Source organism: Lutra lutra, chromosome 8, assembly GCF_902655055.1.
Source record: "Lutra lutra chromosome 8, mLutLut1.2, whole genome shotgun sequence".
Classification (NCBI taxonomy): domain Eukaryota; kingdom Metazoa; phylum Chordata; class Mammalia; order Carnivora; family Mustelidae; genus Lutra; species Lutra lutra.
The window spans coordinates 114,260,746-114,277,787 of NC_062285.1; the positions used below are offsets into that span (position 1 = coordinate 114,260,746).

The 17,042-nt window shown below is 37.4% G+C and overlaps 1 protein-coding gene across 6 annotated transcripts in view; it reads right to left on the minus strand.

The window, feature by feature from the left end:
• The window catches only part of ATP2B1 (ATPase plasma membrane Ca2+ transporting 1), a 125,224-nt gene that overhangs the window by 23,231 nt on the left and 84,951 nt on the right, over positions 1-17,042 (minus strand). For all 6 annotated transcript variants that reach the window (XR_007129348.1, XR_007129347.1, XM_047740771.1 and 3 more), the window contains exons 7-13: positions 15,176-15,214; positions 14,294-14,455; positions 12,205-12,419; positions 9,552-9,794; positions 7,949-8,190; positions 5,214-5,451; positions 650-829 (exon numbers count right to left, since the gene is read on the minus strand). Coding sequence is in view for 4 of the 6 variants with exons in the window: in XM_047740771.1 (XP_047596727.1) it covers positions 650-829; positions 5,214-5,451; positions 7,949-8,190; positions 9,552-9,794; positions 12,205-12,419; positions 14,294-14,455; positions 15,176-15,214 (1,319 nt within the window). In the remaining 2 variants the exon portion in view is untranslated. The remainder of the gene's footprint in view (positions 1-649; positions 830-5,213; positions 5,452-7,948; positions 8,191-9,551; positions 9,795-12,204; positions 12,420-14,293; positions 14,456-15,175; positions 15,215-17,042) is intronic.

Here is a 17,042-nt window from a genome sequence, read left to right on the forward strand (position 1 = left end):
GCAGTTCTCAAGAGCGTGGTTAACAGACCAGCACCATCAGCAACTCGAAGGAACTTGTCAGAAATGCAAATTTTTTTAGCAAGGCCCCAAGCCTATTATTTTATCAAATCCTCTGGGTTGGGGCCTAGCAATCAATGTTTTTAAAAGGCTCTCTGGGTCACCCTTATGCATACTCCAGGTTGAGAACCACTATTTTATATATATATATATGTGTGTGTGTGTATATATATACACACACACACACACACACATACACACACACACCATTATAAGATCAAATTTTAAAAATCTTCCCATTGCCTATGAAAATAAAAACACCTTAAAATAGTATGAAAAGCCCAGAATTTGAGGTGTCCTAAAATATGCTCTGTATTAGCCTTTCCCAACTCTTCCTCCCATACTCGCTTATATATATTATACTTCTGAAATTGGCCTAGACTGAGGAAAAAAAGAAGTGCTCACTCCCTTTAGGACAAATTTCTCTATCACTAATCTCTTTCACTTCCTAAAACGTTTTGCTTCTTAGGTGTAGGCTGCTTTCCCTCATTTGTGATACATAACCCACAGTGCATATTCAATATGTTATTTGTTGAATGAAATTCCTAATATATGAAAAATATATCAACACAAAAACTAAAGAAACTCTTACCTCTCCTTTTTCATTTCGTATTCTTCTGTTGAAATCTTTACCTTCGAGGCAAAGAAAATCTTCCCCCGGATGTAAAATCCCACATTTGGTAGCAATAGCCCGAGCAGTATTAATATTATCACCAGTGACCATCCGCACAGTAATTCCAGCCCTCTGACATTTCTTTATTGCCTCTGGTACCTGGTTTACAAAGAAAAAATTCGTATTACGAAAGAAAATTAGTTATTTCCAAGTAATGCATTACTGCATAGTTCCACAAACAATGACAATTTTACTTTCATCTCAAGATATTCAATATTTCTTGAATTACTCCCAATAATCTCTTCTATCCTCTTCCATTGCCACAGTCCTAGTTCAGGCTTCATTTTCAGTTGTGATCCTACTTAACTTGTTTGCATTATTTATTTACCAAAGGCTCCTTAAAATGCTCCCCCACCCACAACCATTATGCAGTTCTTTTTTGTTGGCTTTCTGGTTTTACTGCCCAGACAACACCAGAGTAAAATGCTGGGGTGTGTTCTTTAGGGTTAAGGTGGCTCACTTTTCCCCTCCCACTCTGTATCTTTTAAGGATTACCTTACTTATTCTTATACATTTAACTGTCATGTTTGTGCTAATAATTTTCCAATCTACATCTTTCTCTCACCTCATTGTGAGTGCTGAGTTCATAATTTCATCAGAGAAGTGGACAGTGGAATCTGGGAGTCTAAAGAGGGGTTTTTTAAAACCTACCTAACAGAAACCTAGGGGTCATCTGAGCTCTTCCAATCTCTTATCTTTAAACGACAATGAGTCCTGTGGATTCGACCTCAACCTTCCCTGCACCTGGTCTCCTCTGCTTGTTGCCTGAACTACCAAAATAGCTTTCTAACTGGTATCCCTGTCTTTACGTTTGTTTCTCCTGTAAAACATCTGATATACCTGATGATAGAATTACTTTTCTAATAGATTTTCTTAAAAAGACATGACAATTTCTCAACTGTTACACTATAAGCTGCAAAGTTCTTAGTATAACAGAGTGTCACACTGAACCTCAAAATAATTTCTAAATTTTTGTAAATTTTTCTCTACAAGACAGCCTGATGGATGAATTAAATATATATTGTTTCTGTTTCTCTGCTTCTGGCAATTCCCTTTGCCTAGAGAATACTTCCTGCTCTTCTCTAATAAGGAAATCCATATTGATTCCTCTGGAGCAGAGGCTGCAAATGTAAACACCTATAGAGCCATGTGGGTAACATAAATGAGAAAAACATGTAACCCAAAACAAATGCCTAATGAGAAAGCTACTTGGCTTTAGCCTATTTTTTTTTTTGCTATGATGGAATAAATGCCTAATGTTGATAGAAACTATAACTTTAAGAGAAAGTAGAAAGCTACATTTGTGTATGTTCTCTCAATACATACTACTTTACACACACACACAGTCTAAGGAAAATCTGACTGAAGGCTAAATTTGGCCTTGCAGACTGATGGTTTATGACTTCTACTGTAAATGCAGTTTAAACATAATGTCTCTGAACAGCTTTCATGGCCTACCTAGACAAAATTGTGTCTTTGTACAGCACATGCATCTATTATTTAAAAAAAAATCAATATTTGATTTTGAAAACATTGGTTAGCTATATAAATGTAATGTATATCCGGATACCTCATTTGAGATGAAAAGTAACCCAAAATTGTCCACCCAAACACTCAATGATTGGGTGGTATCCTGAGATCACTTGGAATAGGGGGACAATGAATAAAAAGAGAGAAACTGGTGTCGGGTTAAAACCATGCGACAAATAATATTAAAGAACGGCAAACTAATATTTATGAATGGCCCACTAACCAGACCAAATATCTTCAAATAAAGCCCACAAACCACCTCCACTTTTACAACAAGAAACTGAAGAGAAGCCAATTACCTTGTTCAAGTACCTACACAAATTCAATAAAGCTGAATTTATTCTAGATATCTAATCAAAATTCTGTGTATCAGAAATGCAGTCCACAATACCCACTCACAGAAAGCTGTTTTATATTACATCGTCTCATATTAGTCTCAAAGTAGCCATCTCATATTGTGGTATTAAAAAAAATTAAGTGCCACTTTCATGTTTAAAAAAAAAGATGAAACTCTTAATCAACCTCAATGCCAAAAGCACGAGAACAGCAATCTACTTTCCAGAGGACAAAAGCTGTAGACACCCTGATCTAATACTACATCTAGGTAAGAGCTAAGCCATAAATCAATGCTTAAAACTTTGGTTTCCTTTTGACCAAAGGCAAACATCATCCAGCTGGGTATTTCATCATTTCTGAACAGATGGCAGGTTGATTCTCCTCCTCCTTCAGTAGTATCCTCCACCCCTCAGCTAGTAATGGAAGACTGACTGTCTCTCCTCTGTAAGACATCTACTTGTGGAGCTAGACTCTCCTCAGGAGAGCTCCTGGAGCCCCTGGGGTGAATTTCCCAGCCTAGGCTACTTTCAGGCTACTAGGTCCAAATGCCTACAGGATATACATTAGGATGATTCAGACACCTCAAAAATGTCAAGAATAGTATATTCAAACCCAACAGGTTCATTCCTATTGGTTTTACCTCCATTTACTTTGAAATCATCCCTCTCTCTTTGTCTTCCCTGCCACACTGTATGTAGTGCTAAGCCATGATCATCTCTTCCTGGGATCACTGCCAATAATCCCTTCTCTGCTTTACTTCCTCTTTCTATTTCTTACACAGTACCCCAAAGAGTATTTTAATGACACAAACTGTGTTACTTCCCAGCCTGAATTTCTTTAATTACTTCCCACTGAATTTTAGAATAAAATTCAGAACCCATATGTTTTGTAAGACCAAAGATAATCTTACCTGTCCCTTCTTGTCCACACTTATGGCCATACTGGCCTCCTTTCTAACTTTGAAATAGTTAATCCTTTCCCACACTCATCCCCCTCTCTGAATTTTTTGTTCCATTTGCCTGAATATTCTTCTTGCAACTGTTAATATGGCTGACTCCCTTTCCGCCATCAGATCTCAGCTCAAATATCATATCCTCAGAGGTCTCCTAATGTGTCTAAGTCACCTAATTTCATCACCCCGAGCATACCCTTTATAGCCCTTTTCACTCTTGTAATTGTCATATCTGGTATCACCCTCCCAACTACCCCCATATGCCAACCAGAATGTAAAGCCACTGAGGGCAGGGACAAAGTCTTATTCCCTACAGAATATATTTTCACTTGGCATACTGTCCAAAAATTTATCATTTTGTCTGTTTGGTTGTCTTCTCTAGAAGATAAATTTCATGACTATTTTGTTTACTGCAGTATTTCCAGTTCCTAAAAGAAGTACCTAGTTCTATACACTGGGTGTTGAATCGGTTAGCTGAGAGTCATTGAACAAAAGCTGCTTTTGCCTTTGTGCTTTTACTCATGTTGCTTCTTTGCTCAGAATGTGCTTACAACTGTCCCTTGAGGTTCAGCTAACACCGCATCCGTTAAGACTCAGATCAGGTAATTAACCTCCCAGAAGTCTTACTTGACCCCTTCAGAGGTTCACAGAGCATAGCAGTGTTTTCAGTACACGTTTTAGACAAAGCCAGATTTAAACATAACAGTTTAGTTCTATGGTCTAGAGCTAACCTCTATACACCTTGACTTTTTTTTTTCTCATCTGTTAAATGAGAGTAATGTCACAGAGGTAAACATTAAATGAAGTAACATATGTAAGGCAGTTGGCATAGTATCTGGCACACAGTAAGAATTCATTAAAAAGATGTTATTGCTTTAAACAAAGTTGGGGGCTCATGTTCTGTGCCCATATAACATGCTCTGGATAAACCTAACAATGTACTAACATCCTGGATTATATTTACATGTTTGTCCATTCCCACCCAAGAGTGATTTCTTTGAGGCCAGGGACTGGATTTCAAAAATCTTTAAGTCTATAAAGATTACCCTAGTACAATGCCTGGCGCCTTTAGCAGTTGCTCAATAACCTTTAAAATAAACAATTTAAAGAAACCAAGCAAAGTGTATAGATGCATGCTGTCAAATATGGTACTAGGATGTTTAAATTCAAATTAAATAAAATACAGAAAACTCATTTTTTTCAGTTGAACTAGCCATGCTTCCAAAACTCAGTAGTCACATGTGGCGAAGAGCTACTGTAGAGAACATATAGAAAACATATAGAAAGCTTCTATCATCACAAGAAAGTTCTACTGAACAGTGCTGGTCTAGAGACCATGAAAACAAATAACTTAATACATCTGTTATTTAATATAAATATCAACTGAAAAACCTACCCAGCTCAAGGTACCGTGTTAGGTTATGGTGCTATCAGTACATAAAATCCCAAAGAGCAGTAGTCTAATTAAAAACCATCAGTAAGTAGCATATACATCACAAGCACTGTTTTTTTTTTTTTTTTTTTTTACCTGTTTTGGATTCACCTAAGAAAAAACAATAAAATCACAAACACCAAGAATGTTACTAGAAAGCTGGTCCCAGTCAGTGCCTGGATCCCCTAGGGTTAAGAGATTGCGCACATGCAGAGCATAGAACGTTTCACCACCTCAGGTCTCACAGGGTCTTCAATCCCCACAACAGCAATGCACGTGAGGCCGGTGACAATATCATTTTCATTATCCCACTCTGGTTCGGGTTCTCCTGCTGGGAAATCTCTGAATGCAAGACATATGGTTCTCAAGCCTTCTGATGCCATCGGTTCAATCACTGTTTTTACAATATCGTCACGGTCCCTTGGTCTGAACACTTTTGCCTCACCATTAGCACTCAAGATTTTGAAACACCTAAAAGGAAATGTTGAATCCAAACATCAATAATTAACAAAAATAATGGTTAATGCCATTTAAGTGAACTGGAAGGGCTAGAAATCATGGGATCGGATACTCGGAATTTAGAGAATTATGTATGCTGCATTTCCACAGACTTAAATCACACTGGCTTTTTACCCTTCCCTTTATACAACAGTTCTAGTTTTTATGGTTCTCATTTTATAGTTCTCTGCCTTATCAGTTATTCTAGATATTCTCTAAACCTTCTCTTTTGGAAATGCAATGCTTTTAAAATTTCACAAAGAACCTCTAGTGGCAAAGGAGAATAAATTACACAACTGTCCATCCTGGTACAGAATCCGGCATTAACACAAAATTCATAAGTATTCTTCTTTTAAAGTAAAAAATCAAATTCAATCAACACCTTACCTGAGATGTTGTTTCATCACCTATATTGTTTTAGCCATGAAAGAAAATAATAACTTATTGTTAAAGTAAGCATTCCACTGAATCGAAGAGACATAATGCCAAAATAGTTTTATCTTCAGCAACACTAACTACACAATTTTAATTATGTAGTGAATAGAAGTTACACGATGTACTTCCCTATTTAAAGTTTATTTTTTATGACTCCTTGCTCTGCCCCTCTCCCTTGGTGATGCCACCTCCTTCTGCTTCTAGGTGGTGATGGCCAAATCCACTTCTTCTGTTTTGATGGCTTTCCAAAGCTCTCCATCACTGCTGAGGAGCTCCACAGGGATGCTGGAGCAACACCTTAGACCTTACCACGTGCAAGTCTAAACGCTGCCTCCGTATCAACACCCGCCCCAGTCATTTCCATGTAAATCTAAAAATCTCACCTGCACGCTTCCTTTTCCCATCACCTACACAGTATCAGCTCCTAAGTCCCACATACTGGACCTCTTAACAGTCTCCTCAATGTTGCCTCTCCTTTCTGTTCCCACCCTGCTACTGCCTTCTCCTGGCTCTTACTTCAAGCTAGAGCTACTGTAATAGCTTTTTAAATTATTATCTGTCTCCAGTCCATCCTCTCCTTGTCCCCAACCCACATTCCTTCCTGATGTAAGAATTATCTTCCATCACAGATTTGCTCCTTCTACCACCTGACGAAAAAAACCACTCCAGTTGTATCCTCTGACCCACTTAATTTTTCCTGCTTAACCTAACGTGTAAGAACCCCTACAACAAAATGTAAATATTACAGGGGGACTACTAGCTATTGGACCCCAAGCTAGGTGTCTCACATGCGTCCTTTCATTTCACTGTCTCAGAACTGGTGGTCAAAAGGCTTGACTGGTTTTGGTATAAAAATCTTCCCTTTATCACCTATCTGCCATTCAGAACGCATGGATGAAACAGATTTCTAACCTTTCACACTGACATCAGATAACCAAGTGTTCAATAAAAAGAAGGCTCTATGTGGTCTGTGTATCACAAAGGCCCATTACTACCCAGATGAACTATACGACCAGCTACCTCCCCGATATGGGCTGTGTATTCCCGCCTCCTTTCCTTTGATGTGGCTTCCTTCACCTTGATGTTCTTCATACCAAAACCTAGCTGAAGTGCCACATCTTTCATATGACAATGATCTCATCTTAAGACTCTGTAACCATCTGTCATGTGCTGCGTTTCAGTGATTTATTTATAGACCTGTCTCTTAAACCTATTAGAATATAATCTGTCAAGTGTTCATTAAGATAATATTGGATTATAATCTACATATAAGCAAATTAAAAGTAAAAATACTTTAAATGCCTAAGTTCAGATGAGCTCTGATTCTCCAAGGCTGCTCTTACGTTACGTTTTTAAATTCTCTACTGGAATTAAGGAAACCAAATTAATTTCAACACCTATTAAAAACATACAAACATCAGAGAAATTTTACTTAAGTGTGTAATGTCAAAATTGAAACTACTGGTCTGTAAAAGGACAGTAAAACAGAAAGACGATCATTTAAAATGACAAGAAGATATTTAAGTATCACAATGCAGCAGCACAGATAAAAAACCTCATTCTGATATAAGAGGAGAATTCTGAAGATCTAGTGTTAATGCTCTGCTATTCTAAAAACTTATCTATAATTCTTTCATCACATTTTTCGAGCTCACTATCTACAATGTGGTATTGAAGATCTAGACTTGAATTTTTCTTCCCAGGAGGCCTTTATTTTTCATGATCCTCTGTAACAACGGAATCAACACGTCTAAAAGCAAAGATTGAGGTTTATTTTATTAAGTCTATCAGACTTAATGTAATGGGCACATTTTCCCTCCAGCAAAATACTATGAAATAAAAGAAACGGAAGTACAAAAAAGGCAGAATACCATGGGCGAATACCTAGATACCATTAAAATATGCTGAAAAGCTCTGAGGTCCTATCAAATGCCTGATGTTCACAAAAAAGGAAACAGCAACAATAACAACATAGTAGGTATTCCATAAAGCAACTATAGTGAGCAATTTATTCATCTAAGCATTTTACTCTTACTTTTTCAGAATTATCTCAGATGCACCCTTGCTGAATATTCGAAAACTTCCATCTGAATTTTTCAGGACAGTACTCATGGACTTCCTAACAGAATTGAAGGTGTAGACTTTGTACAGTGCTTCTTCTGGTATTTCATTTCTAACATCCTGATAATCTCGTTTTAAATCCAAAAGAAGTCCCAACAAGGCACATTCAGTTTTATTACCAACATGACGAGGTAATCCACCCTCTTTCTCTGGTGGCTATAAGAGAAAAAGGTTTAGAAGCTAGTATCATCTTGTTTCTCTATGACAGTTTAACTTATAATGTAAAATAGAATGTGACATTCTAAAACAAAACTACATAGGAAACTTCTAGTAATATCAGCATTTCAAAGAGGGACACAAAAAGGTATGGTAGAAAGGATCTCTGGGGCGAGAAAGACATGGATTCCAATCTCAGCCCTGCCAGTTACTAGCTACGTGAATTTTTGGCAAATTACCCCACTGCTGTGGTCCCTGGCTTCAGCATCTGGAAAACAGGTACACTTATGACCCAAGAATTAAGTGAGATAAGGCATGTAAAGTTTAAAGTTGGCTCCTGACACACAGTGAGATTTAATAAATTTTAATTCCTTTCCTTTTCTCTTCCTGTTTTCATTAAACATTTATGTTATATAGTTCAAAATTAAATCTACTATACAAGTTTTTAAACTTAAAAGTATATGCATTAAAATAAAGGACTGTTGCCTTAAACATATACAAAAGCTTTATTTCCTTCATTGTATCTTCACAAATACCACCTTATATATAACTATCACTGCAGTAATAAGGCCAGATGTGATCATCTTTAACTTAACAATTGATGAAAGTAAAGCTCAGACTTTCAGCTAGTAAAAGGCAAAGCTAGATCTAGAACCAGGATCTCATAACTTTTCAGTCTAATAATCCAATTCATGCACATTTTCACTAGACAATTTGTAGCATTAATTCGGTTCATGGTCTTCACCCATGAATCACTAGAATACGTATCAACTCAAGCAATTCCATACTTTATATTGCAAATAAGACTTTTAACTTGCAAAGTTAAAAATATTTTATTCTAAGGCAGCACAAAGTCTAGAACTACTTTATTGAATTAATTTCAAAAAGTCTAATTTCAAAAAGATGATGGCATTGGCAGGATGTACTGAGAAACCAAACAGAGCATACAGCAAGCATATATAAGAACATATTCATTTAAGTTGAAATCTGGCTTCAAAATTTTCTCTAGAAAATTGAGAGTTGACTTTCTACAGTAAGATAGCCTGGTCTTTCACAAAATAAACTTAGTAAGAATTTAAAATTAAGAACTTATTATAAGGCTTGAGAGTTTCTGAACACAGGAAATTCAAAATACAGGAGGAGGAAAATGCAAGTAAACAAGGTGTAAGTTGATCAACAAGTCTTACTTGTGACACAAATTGTATTACAGAAACTTACATACATTATCTAACTTATGTAACTTCAAAAAACACATTCAGTTCTCCAATTTATATATAATAAGGGTAGGTCTGAAGAGCTACACATAATCTATTATTATATAAAAATTAATTCTCATATACAAATTATTAAAGAAACCTTACCAATATTTTTGATGTATAAGCACAATTCACAGAAATTCCTGTTACAAGATAGGACAAAATATTTGGTGGAATAGCTTCTGGTTCAGGAATCTTTTTATAGTGTTTTTCATTTATGTAAGCTTGAACAACCGTCATTCTGTTCATTGTCAATGTTCCTGTTTTATCTGAACAAATAGCTGTAGCATTTCCCATGGTTTCACAAGCATCCAGATGCCTTACTAAGTTATTATCTTTCATCATTTTCTATAGAGACAAAAAAGAAAAATACCCAACCTAGTTAAGCTACATATAAAACCAATCACCTCATTACATAAAATTGTAAAGTACTTTAAATTAAGAATTAAAACTCCCAGCTATATACAGATATACAGTATAAAGCATTTATAAATTTAATACTGGAAGAATTTTAGTATATTTAACCTATTTGAATAAGCTGAAGAGCATATTAGCTTTCTGGGTTACATTTTTTTTTAACCAATGCATAACATAATTTAGTACATGAATACAGATTACTTGTACTCATACGCAAATTATGTTGACTATACGCCTCCAAAAGCTTCTGTGAAGTGTCTTCACCTAATGTAAAAGCAATGACAATCTGTATTCCACTTACAGAGGTACTTATGGCATCGTAAAAGTATATGACTTTTAAGGATTAAATTTTCTCCTTATAAGATGGAAGACAAATCACCAAGGAAAAAGTAGCTTTTATCAGTTAAAATACAGAACTGGTAGGCATACAGTTATCTGATTTTTTTTACTCTGATAGACTGATATAATGTATCAAAACCAGAATGGGTCATATTTATCTTTTCCATATGCTGATACACCTGGCATTCTCATCCTTAGGATAACCTCTTCCTCTTATTTATAAGAACAAATTAGTCTCTAAAAAACTCCGAAGAGTTTTCACAGCAGCCCCAAAAGGCATTTAAGTTAAAATGCTTGATAATTCATTTTCAAAAATGTAGAATGGGTTAAAAAACTCCAGAGCTAGTTTACAAAGTGTGGCCTGTGACTACACAAGATACACAAGTATGGCCTGTGACTATACACAAGATACTGCAGAAACTGGTTCCTTTGAAGAAATAAATATGGGGAAGAGGTGTACCTCTCAGATTACTTGTGATTTGCATGAATATTGAAGATTAAAAGAATGAAGTTCTACAGTGAAAAAAAAAGTGCTCAATTTCACAAAGTACTAATAAAGGATCCAGAAAGACTACACACCTCCAAGAAGAAGAACAACGTTAAGTGGTAACATTTGGACTAAACACTTTTAATAAAGAGATTAAAGAACAACAGCTAAAATGCTCTTATTCATTTCCTATGAATGTAAATTAATTCTGCCTATATCTTTTTGATCCACTGAAAAATTAATGTCATTGATGACTACTCAAGATGAACGGACAGTATTGATAAAATAACTGTTTCCCCCAATTCTAATTATTTCAAAACATAAAAAAAAAAAGACAAATAGGTATTACACTGTATTTCATCATATTGAAACATCTGCCATTTGAAATGAAAATGTTAAATGCCTGAAAAGAAAACAAACAATAAGCAAAAAATATTCTTATCCTGACAGGTTAACTGTATAAGACGCTGGAATTCGCAGGATCAGAGGGCGCCAGCGGAAACCGTGACTGTTCATATGGCTCAGCGCCATCAGGAATACTACTTAAGAACTGCTAATTTAACACCAGAAAATTGACAAGAGTGGCATTCTGCCCGTTAAGTATGATTTTACCTGCAAAGCCATTTTGAAAGATCCAAATTGCCCCCAAAGCTAAACCTCTTTGAAAATCCAATTCACCTTCTCCGTATAAGATATAAAATTAATTAAAATAAATTAGTAATTTTCAACCAGATTACAACTTTAAGTAAACCGTAGTGAGCAAAGGCATCAAAGCTCGTTTTCAGCATTCTACTCGGCAACTGGGAACTGACGCCAGAAGAGACTGAGTACAGGAAGAGCCGGTGATTCACAGGACAGAGCGAGTGGACCCTGGACTATGTGACAAGTGTCAGGGGGCTGGTGAGGCTGGACCAGAGAAGCACCGAGAGGTCCACAGGGCCACACTGGCTGGGCCCTGTGGCCAGAGGGAGCTTGGGTTTTTTTTCTAAGTGTGACAAGAAGTCACTGGCATTTTAAACAAGGAAATGATAGAGCTGAATCCTACTCCAGGAACCGGGGTCCGCCTACTGTGTGGAAGTGTGGCTTTGTTGTGATGAGGTTAGACGAGCAGAAACAAGAAGGCCTGAGAAGGCTGGACTTAAGAGACGCGTCTATGCTGTGTTCCTCCAGGTCAGTGCGATGCATTCTTCCTTTAATTTTACAGATGGGGAAAAGGGAGGTGCTATGACTTGCCACAAAGCTGCCATACAGTGAAACTGAAGCTAGACACTGCCTAGCAGGGTTGTGCTCAGTTTGGGTCAAGGCTGCCTGCGAGGAAACATATACGTCCCGAAGTGTTCGAGACCTTCAACTCTGGGCAGGGGCAGGACCTGTGACAGCATTTCTAAAGGAGACTATGCATTTCTGGAAGACTCTTACTTTCAAAATCAGAAAGAAAAGGCACCACAGGTGTCAATTTTCTCCACCAACTAAAGCCTTAAACTTAGTAAATCGACTTCACCGTTTTCTGCTTACCTTGACAGAATAAGCCAGGGAGATCGTGACGGCCAGGGGGAGACCCTCTGGAACCGCAACCACCAGAACCGTGACTCCAATAATGAAGAACTTTACAAAATACTGTATGTAAATTGGTGTGCACTCTGCAAGCCATGGTCTCTTCTGAACCCAGAATGTATCAATGACAAAATATAATACTAGAATGATAACCGTGATGGCAGACATCAACAAACCTTTCCGTATATTTAAAAAAAAAAAAAAAAGAAAGAAAAAGAAAAAAAATGTCATTATTTCAGTAGTCCAGACACTCCCCATTGTCAATTACATATTAGCCACTGGAAGAAATTACCACTGGTTTGAAAATACTTACTTTAATGTCTCTGAGAAATTGTTACCTTTTTTTTTTTTTTTTTTTTTTTGGAACTAACTCATCATTTGGCATTGTCAGATTTAATTTCTCCTTCCGAGTATAGCCCTGTCCCCAGGAGAACTGGTAGAAAAGTGTTTATGATTCTTTCCTAGACTTACTTGTATCTTCGGCCTTCTACTAAAGCTAAGACAAAATAACAGGTAATGACAAAGAAATACCAAAAGCTTAGAATAAATGGGTACTTCATACGCTGGCAATTGCTTACTGCTGAATGTGAAGCTGGTAGAAATCTGACTGATGGGGAGACTTGGAATTAAATATTCAACCCTATGTTTTTTATTAAAAAAATTAATTCTCTCAATTGTTATCTATCCTCAGTTCTTCACGTTCTACAAACCATTTACCTATTTTGCTGACGACTCGGCCTTTTACAGATGAGTATTGAAAAATAAGACCAGTCCACATATCTGCACCTAATACTCCAACTACCTTAAATCTACCCCTTCCCCAAAACTGAGGTAGTATTTACCCTTTAGCTACACATTAGAGAAAGCAGGTATTTGCTGTTGGATAAACTTATTCAGAACGGGAGCAAAAACCTCACTTTTCCCACATACTCCTAAGTAGAATTATGTAATTTAAGTGATTTTTTTTTTTAAAGATTTTATTTATGACAGAGAGACAGCGAGAGAGGGAACACAAGCACAGGGGAGCTGGAGAGGGAGAAGCAGGCTCCCCGGCAGGCTCCCTGCTGAGCGGGGAGCCCATATGGGGCTCGATCCCAGGACCCTGGGATCATGACCTGAGCCGAAGGCAGATGCTTAACTGACCGGGCCACCCAGGTGCCCCAATCTAAGTGATTTTAATAGTATATGCTGATTTATCCGCATGTTCCTTCACATACATGATATTGCTAGAAGGCATGCTATGTTTTTAGCTAAGAGCTCGGCTTCTGCTTCTTTTCTCCACCTCAAAGTGGTTGTATTAACAGGTATTTCTAGTGAGGATAGCAATTTAGTAACTTTGGCCTCACCAGGATGGTACGTCAGCTAATCCATTCAATTTAAGTGTAATTTTCAGAAAAACATGTATCTTGTTTTTCTTCATAGTCAATAAAAAGATGAGCAAAATGTGTGGTGAAATTTCTTTTTATTAAAATAAAGTTGGGGGGCACCTGGGTGGCTTAGTCGATTAAGTGTCCGGCTCTTGATTTCTGCTCAAGTTATAATCTCAGGGTCCTGAGATGAGCCCTGCCTCAGGCTCTGTGTTCCGCAGGGAGGACTGAGGATTCCCTCCCTCTGCCCCTCTCCTCCCTCACACGCACTCTCTCCGATTCTCTCTCTCTTCAATCACTCCTTTGAAAAAAATAAAATAAAATATAGTTGGGTAATCTGCTTTGAGTAACCAATGGCACTACTAGCACTCTCTCTACTACTCCCAGAAATCCTGAGAAATTCAGACATGAGAGTATGGGCGTCTTTGGCACTAACCCTAACCTCACCCCTTACTGCTAGCTCCTTCCATGTATAATGGGGTAAGAGCCCCTCAGCTGCAATGACACCACAAGGATCTTCAAAACTCAAAGACCTGGTAGTCTGTGGATAAAACTGAAAATATTTTTAAACCCCCTTCCACTCAAAAAGCAACAATTTGCAGACTTAAGTGGGTCTAAAGGCCATTTTCAAGCAGAAAGTCAGCATATTTTAAAAGCAAAACGCCTTATTCTGTATATCATACCTGCTTTGCCAATCTGAACAGCCAGCTTTGTAAGTTTCCCTTGTAAGACAGATTTTTCCTTTTTTGGCAAATTTGCTTTCTTTTTGTCTTTTTCATCACCATCTCCACCTTCTTCGCTCTTCAAAGGCTGCATTTCCATGGCTGCACCGTCCTGGGCTTTCGCTACATAGAAGAGCAAATAAAACCTCACTACATTTTTTAATGCACACAAAACTATTAATATTTTGAAACGATTTTAGAAACGTATTAGTTTCTTACAGAAACTAGAAAAGATTTAAATATTCGGCTTTGTGTGTGCATGGGTATCTATGTCTAGCCAAAGAAAATAAGACAATAGTGATACTAGGTTGTGAATAGGTAATAGGGATGAGGGAGAAGAAGAAACGTGGGATCCTTAAAGTAAGAACTAAATACCAAAATCATTTCTCTCCCCTTGTGTTGTGTTTGATAAGGTTCATTTCCAAATGCTATAAATCCCTCCCAGATTGTAGAACATTATGTGTAAACCATATAGAAAAATGTACATGTTTACAGACCTAAGTAAGCGCAAGAAACCATTTCAGTTGTATATTCTATTTCTTACACATTTTTCCTAGCAATATTATAATAACGAATGTTAAAAAAGTTGAAGTGCTTAAGTTGAAAGCTATCTACATATGGATTTTTCTTAGCTTACTACCACAAATCACAGTTAAAATCTTATTGCCACTGTAAAGGCAAAATGACTAAGGCGCTGGCAGGAAGAGAAGTCAACCCACGTTAACATAAACTGTTGATTTCCCCGGCCACATGTATCCTACTTTAGAATGAATACAGTATATAGTAGATATACTTTTGTATATAATGAAAACAAGCTTACTGTACTCATGCTTGTGAACTTACCTTTGTTGCGATTCTCAATAGCTCCATCTTGTTTCTTATCTGTAGGAACAAAATGGGAATTAAAGCTTTCCAAAGGAAATAAAGACAGCCATGCTGAATTATGCAGAGGTAGTTCACATTTCTATAACAGAATTGTTACACAATGGTATGTGCTTGTACAGATAGAAAGCATTTGGCTTGCAATGACCTGCTGGGTCGATCATTTCCTAGGTCTTCACTAAGGAAAATACTCCAAAATAATTTGGGGCGTCTATACCTTTGCAATTTCTCCATAAGACTTTACTCTTTTATATGCTGCAATGAACCCAAATATGGTACCAGAAGATCTCAAACTAAATACACATGTAATTCTAAGAAAGGAGAAAAGGGCAGGGGTAGGGAGGGAGGGAGACATGTCATGAAGATAACAGGCACACAGGACAGCTGTGCTGGGAAGGGGAGAGCTGTGTTGGGAAGGGGCACAAAACCCACACAGAAAAGATAGGAGAGGCAAGTAAGTAAAATTAGAATATGAATAAAAAGAATGGGCCGGTAGGAGTACCAGTTAAGACAATTCAGCAAATTAGTTTCAATCTGGAAAAAACAAGCTTGGGAACGGTCTAAAGCAATAAAATAATCAAGGAGGGAATACATCTATTGTTTGGAGCAGGCAGTGGAATACTGAAAATGAGAAAGGAGGCAGAGCCCATTCAGCCAATTTTTCTCCTACCCTTTCTATCTAGAACAGCTATCTTCAAACTGGGAAACATGGAAGAGAATCAAGAGGGAACAGCTGTTCATGATAGATGAGGAGATAGTATCTAGCTACTTTCAACAGGTTCTGAGTTCAGAGGAACCAGACAGCCACATTCTAGACTAGGAAGGAAAGGAGAAAGATTACCCCCAACTGCTTCTGGGTAATAGCCAAAGCAGTCAAGAGAATGAGAGAAGGGCTGACGTCCACAGATGGAAAAATGTCCCACTTCATGAAGGAAAAAAAAAACAACAAAAAAACACAACCCCAAGAATCAAAAATGATAGACAATAGTTATATGTTCATTCCTGAGAATATTTTTGACTGGTTTAATCAAAAAAGAGATATAAGATCTTAGAAAATATAGTGCTTGTTAGAAAAGACACAGTGGGGTCAACAAGAATCAAGTCATGATGCAAACTCCCCTTCCTTTTTAAATAGGGTCCATTGACCTTTGATTCCCATAAATTAGGATGTAGCACAGTGTCTGGTTAAGAGCCAGACAAGCAGGTCTGATCCACCACTTACTAGATCTCTGACTTGGAGCAAGCCCAGCATCTCAGCAGGTTTCTCATCTTTACTTCCTAGGGTTTTAAGGATTAAGGAGATAACGCACATAGTATTGAGTAAGTGGTATCATTATCACTGTTTTTTTTTTTTTTAAAGATTTTATTTATTTATTTGACAGAGAGAGATCACAAGTAGACGGAGAGGAAGGCAGAGAGAGAGAGAGAGAGAGAGAGGGAAGCAGGCTTCTTGCTGAGCAGAGAGCCCGATGTGGGACTCGATCCCAGGACCCTGAGATCATGACCTGAGCTGAAGGCAGCGGCTTAACCCACTGAGCCACCCAGGCGCCCCATTATCACTGGTTTTCAAACTGCCTTGCACTCCACCTTAAGAAACCTAAAGAGGCCCCCAGAGGGCTATGGAAGGACTAAGACAAGAGAACTTAGAATGGGGGGTCTTGCTAACCTTCACTGGCAGTCAGTTTTCAAGTATGTTTTTATTTGCACTAAAAATTTTGCAGCTGAAGATGAAAGCCAAAAAATAAAACATCCAAATATTAAAATCATGGTTGTAGTTAAAGCAAACCAAGATTTTAGCAAGGTTTTTATTTTAGAAGATCTCAAAATA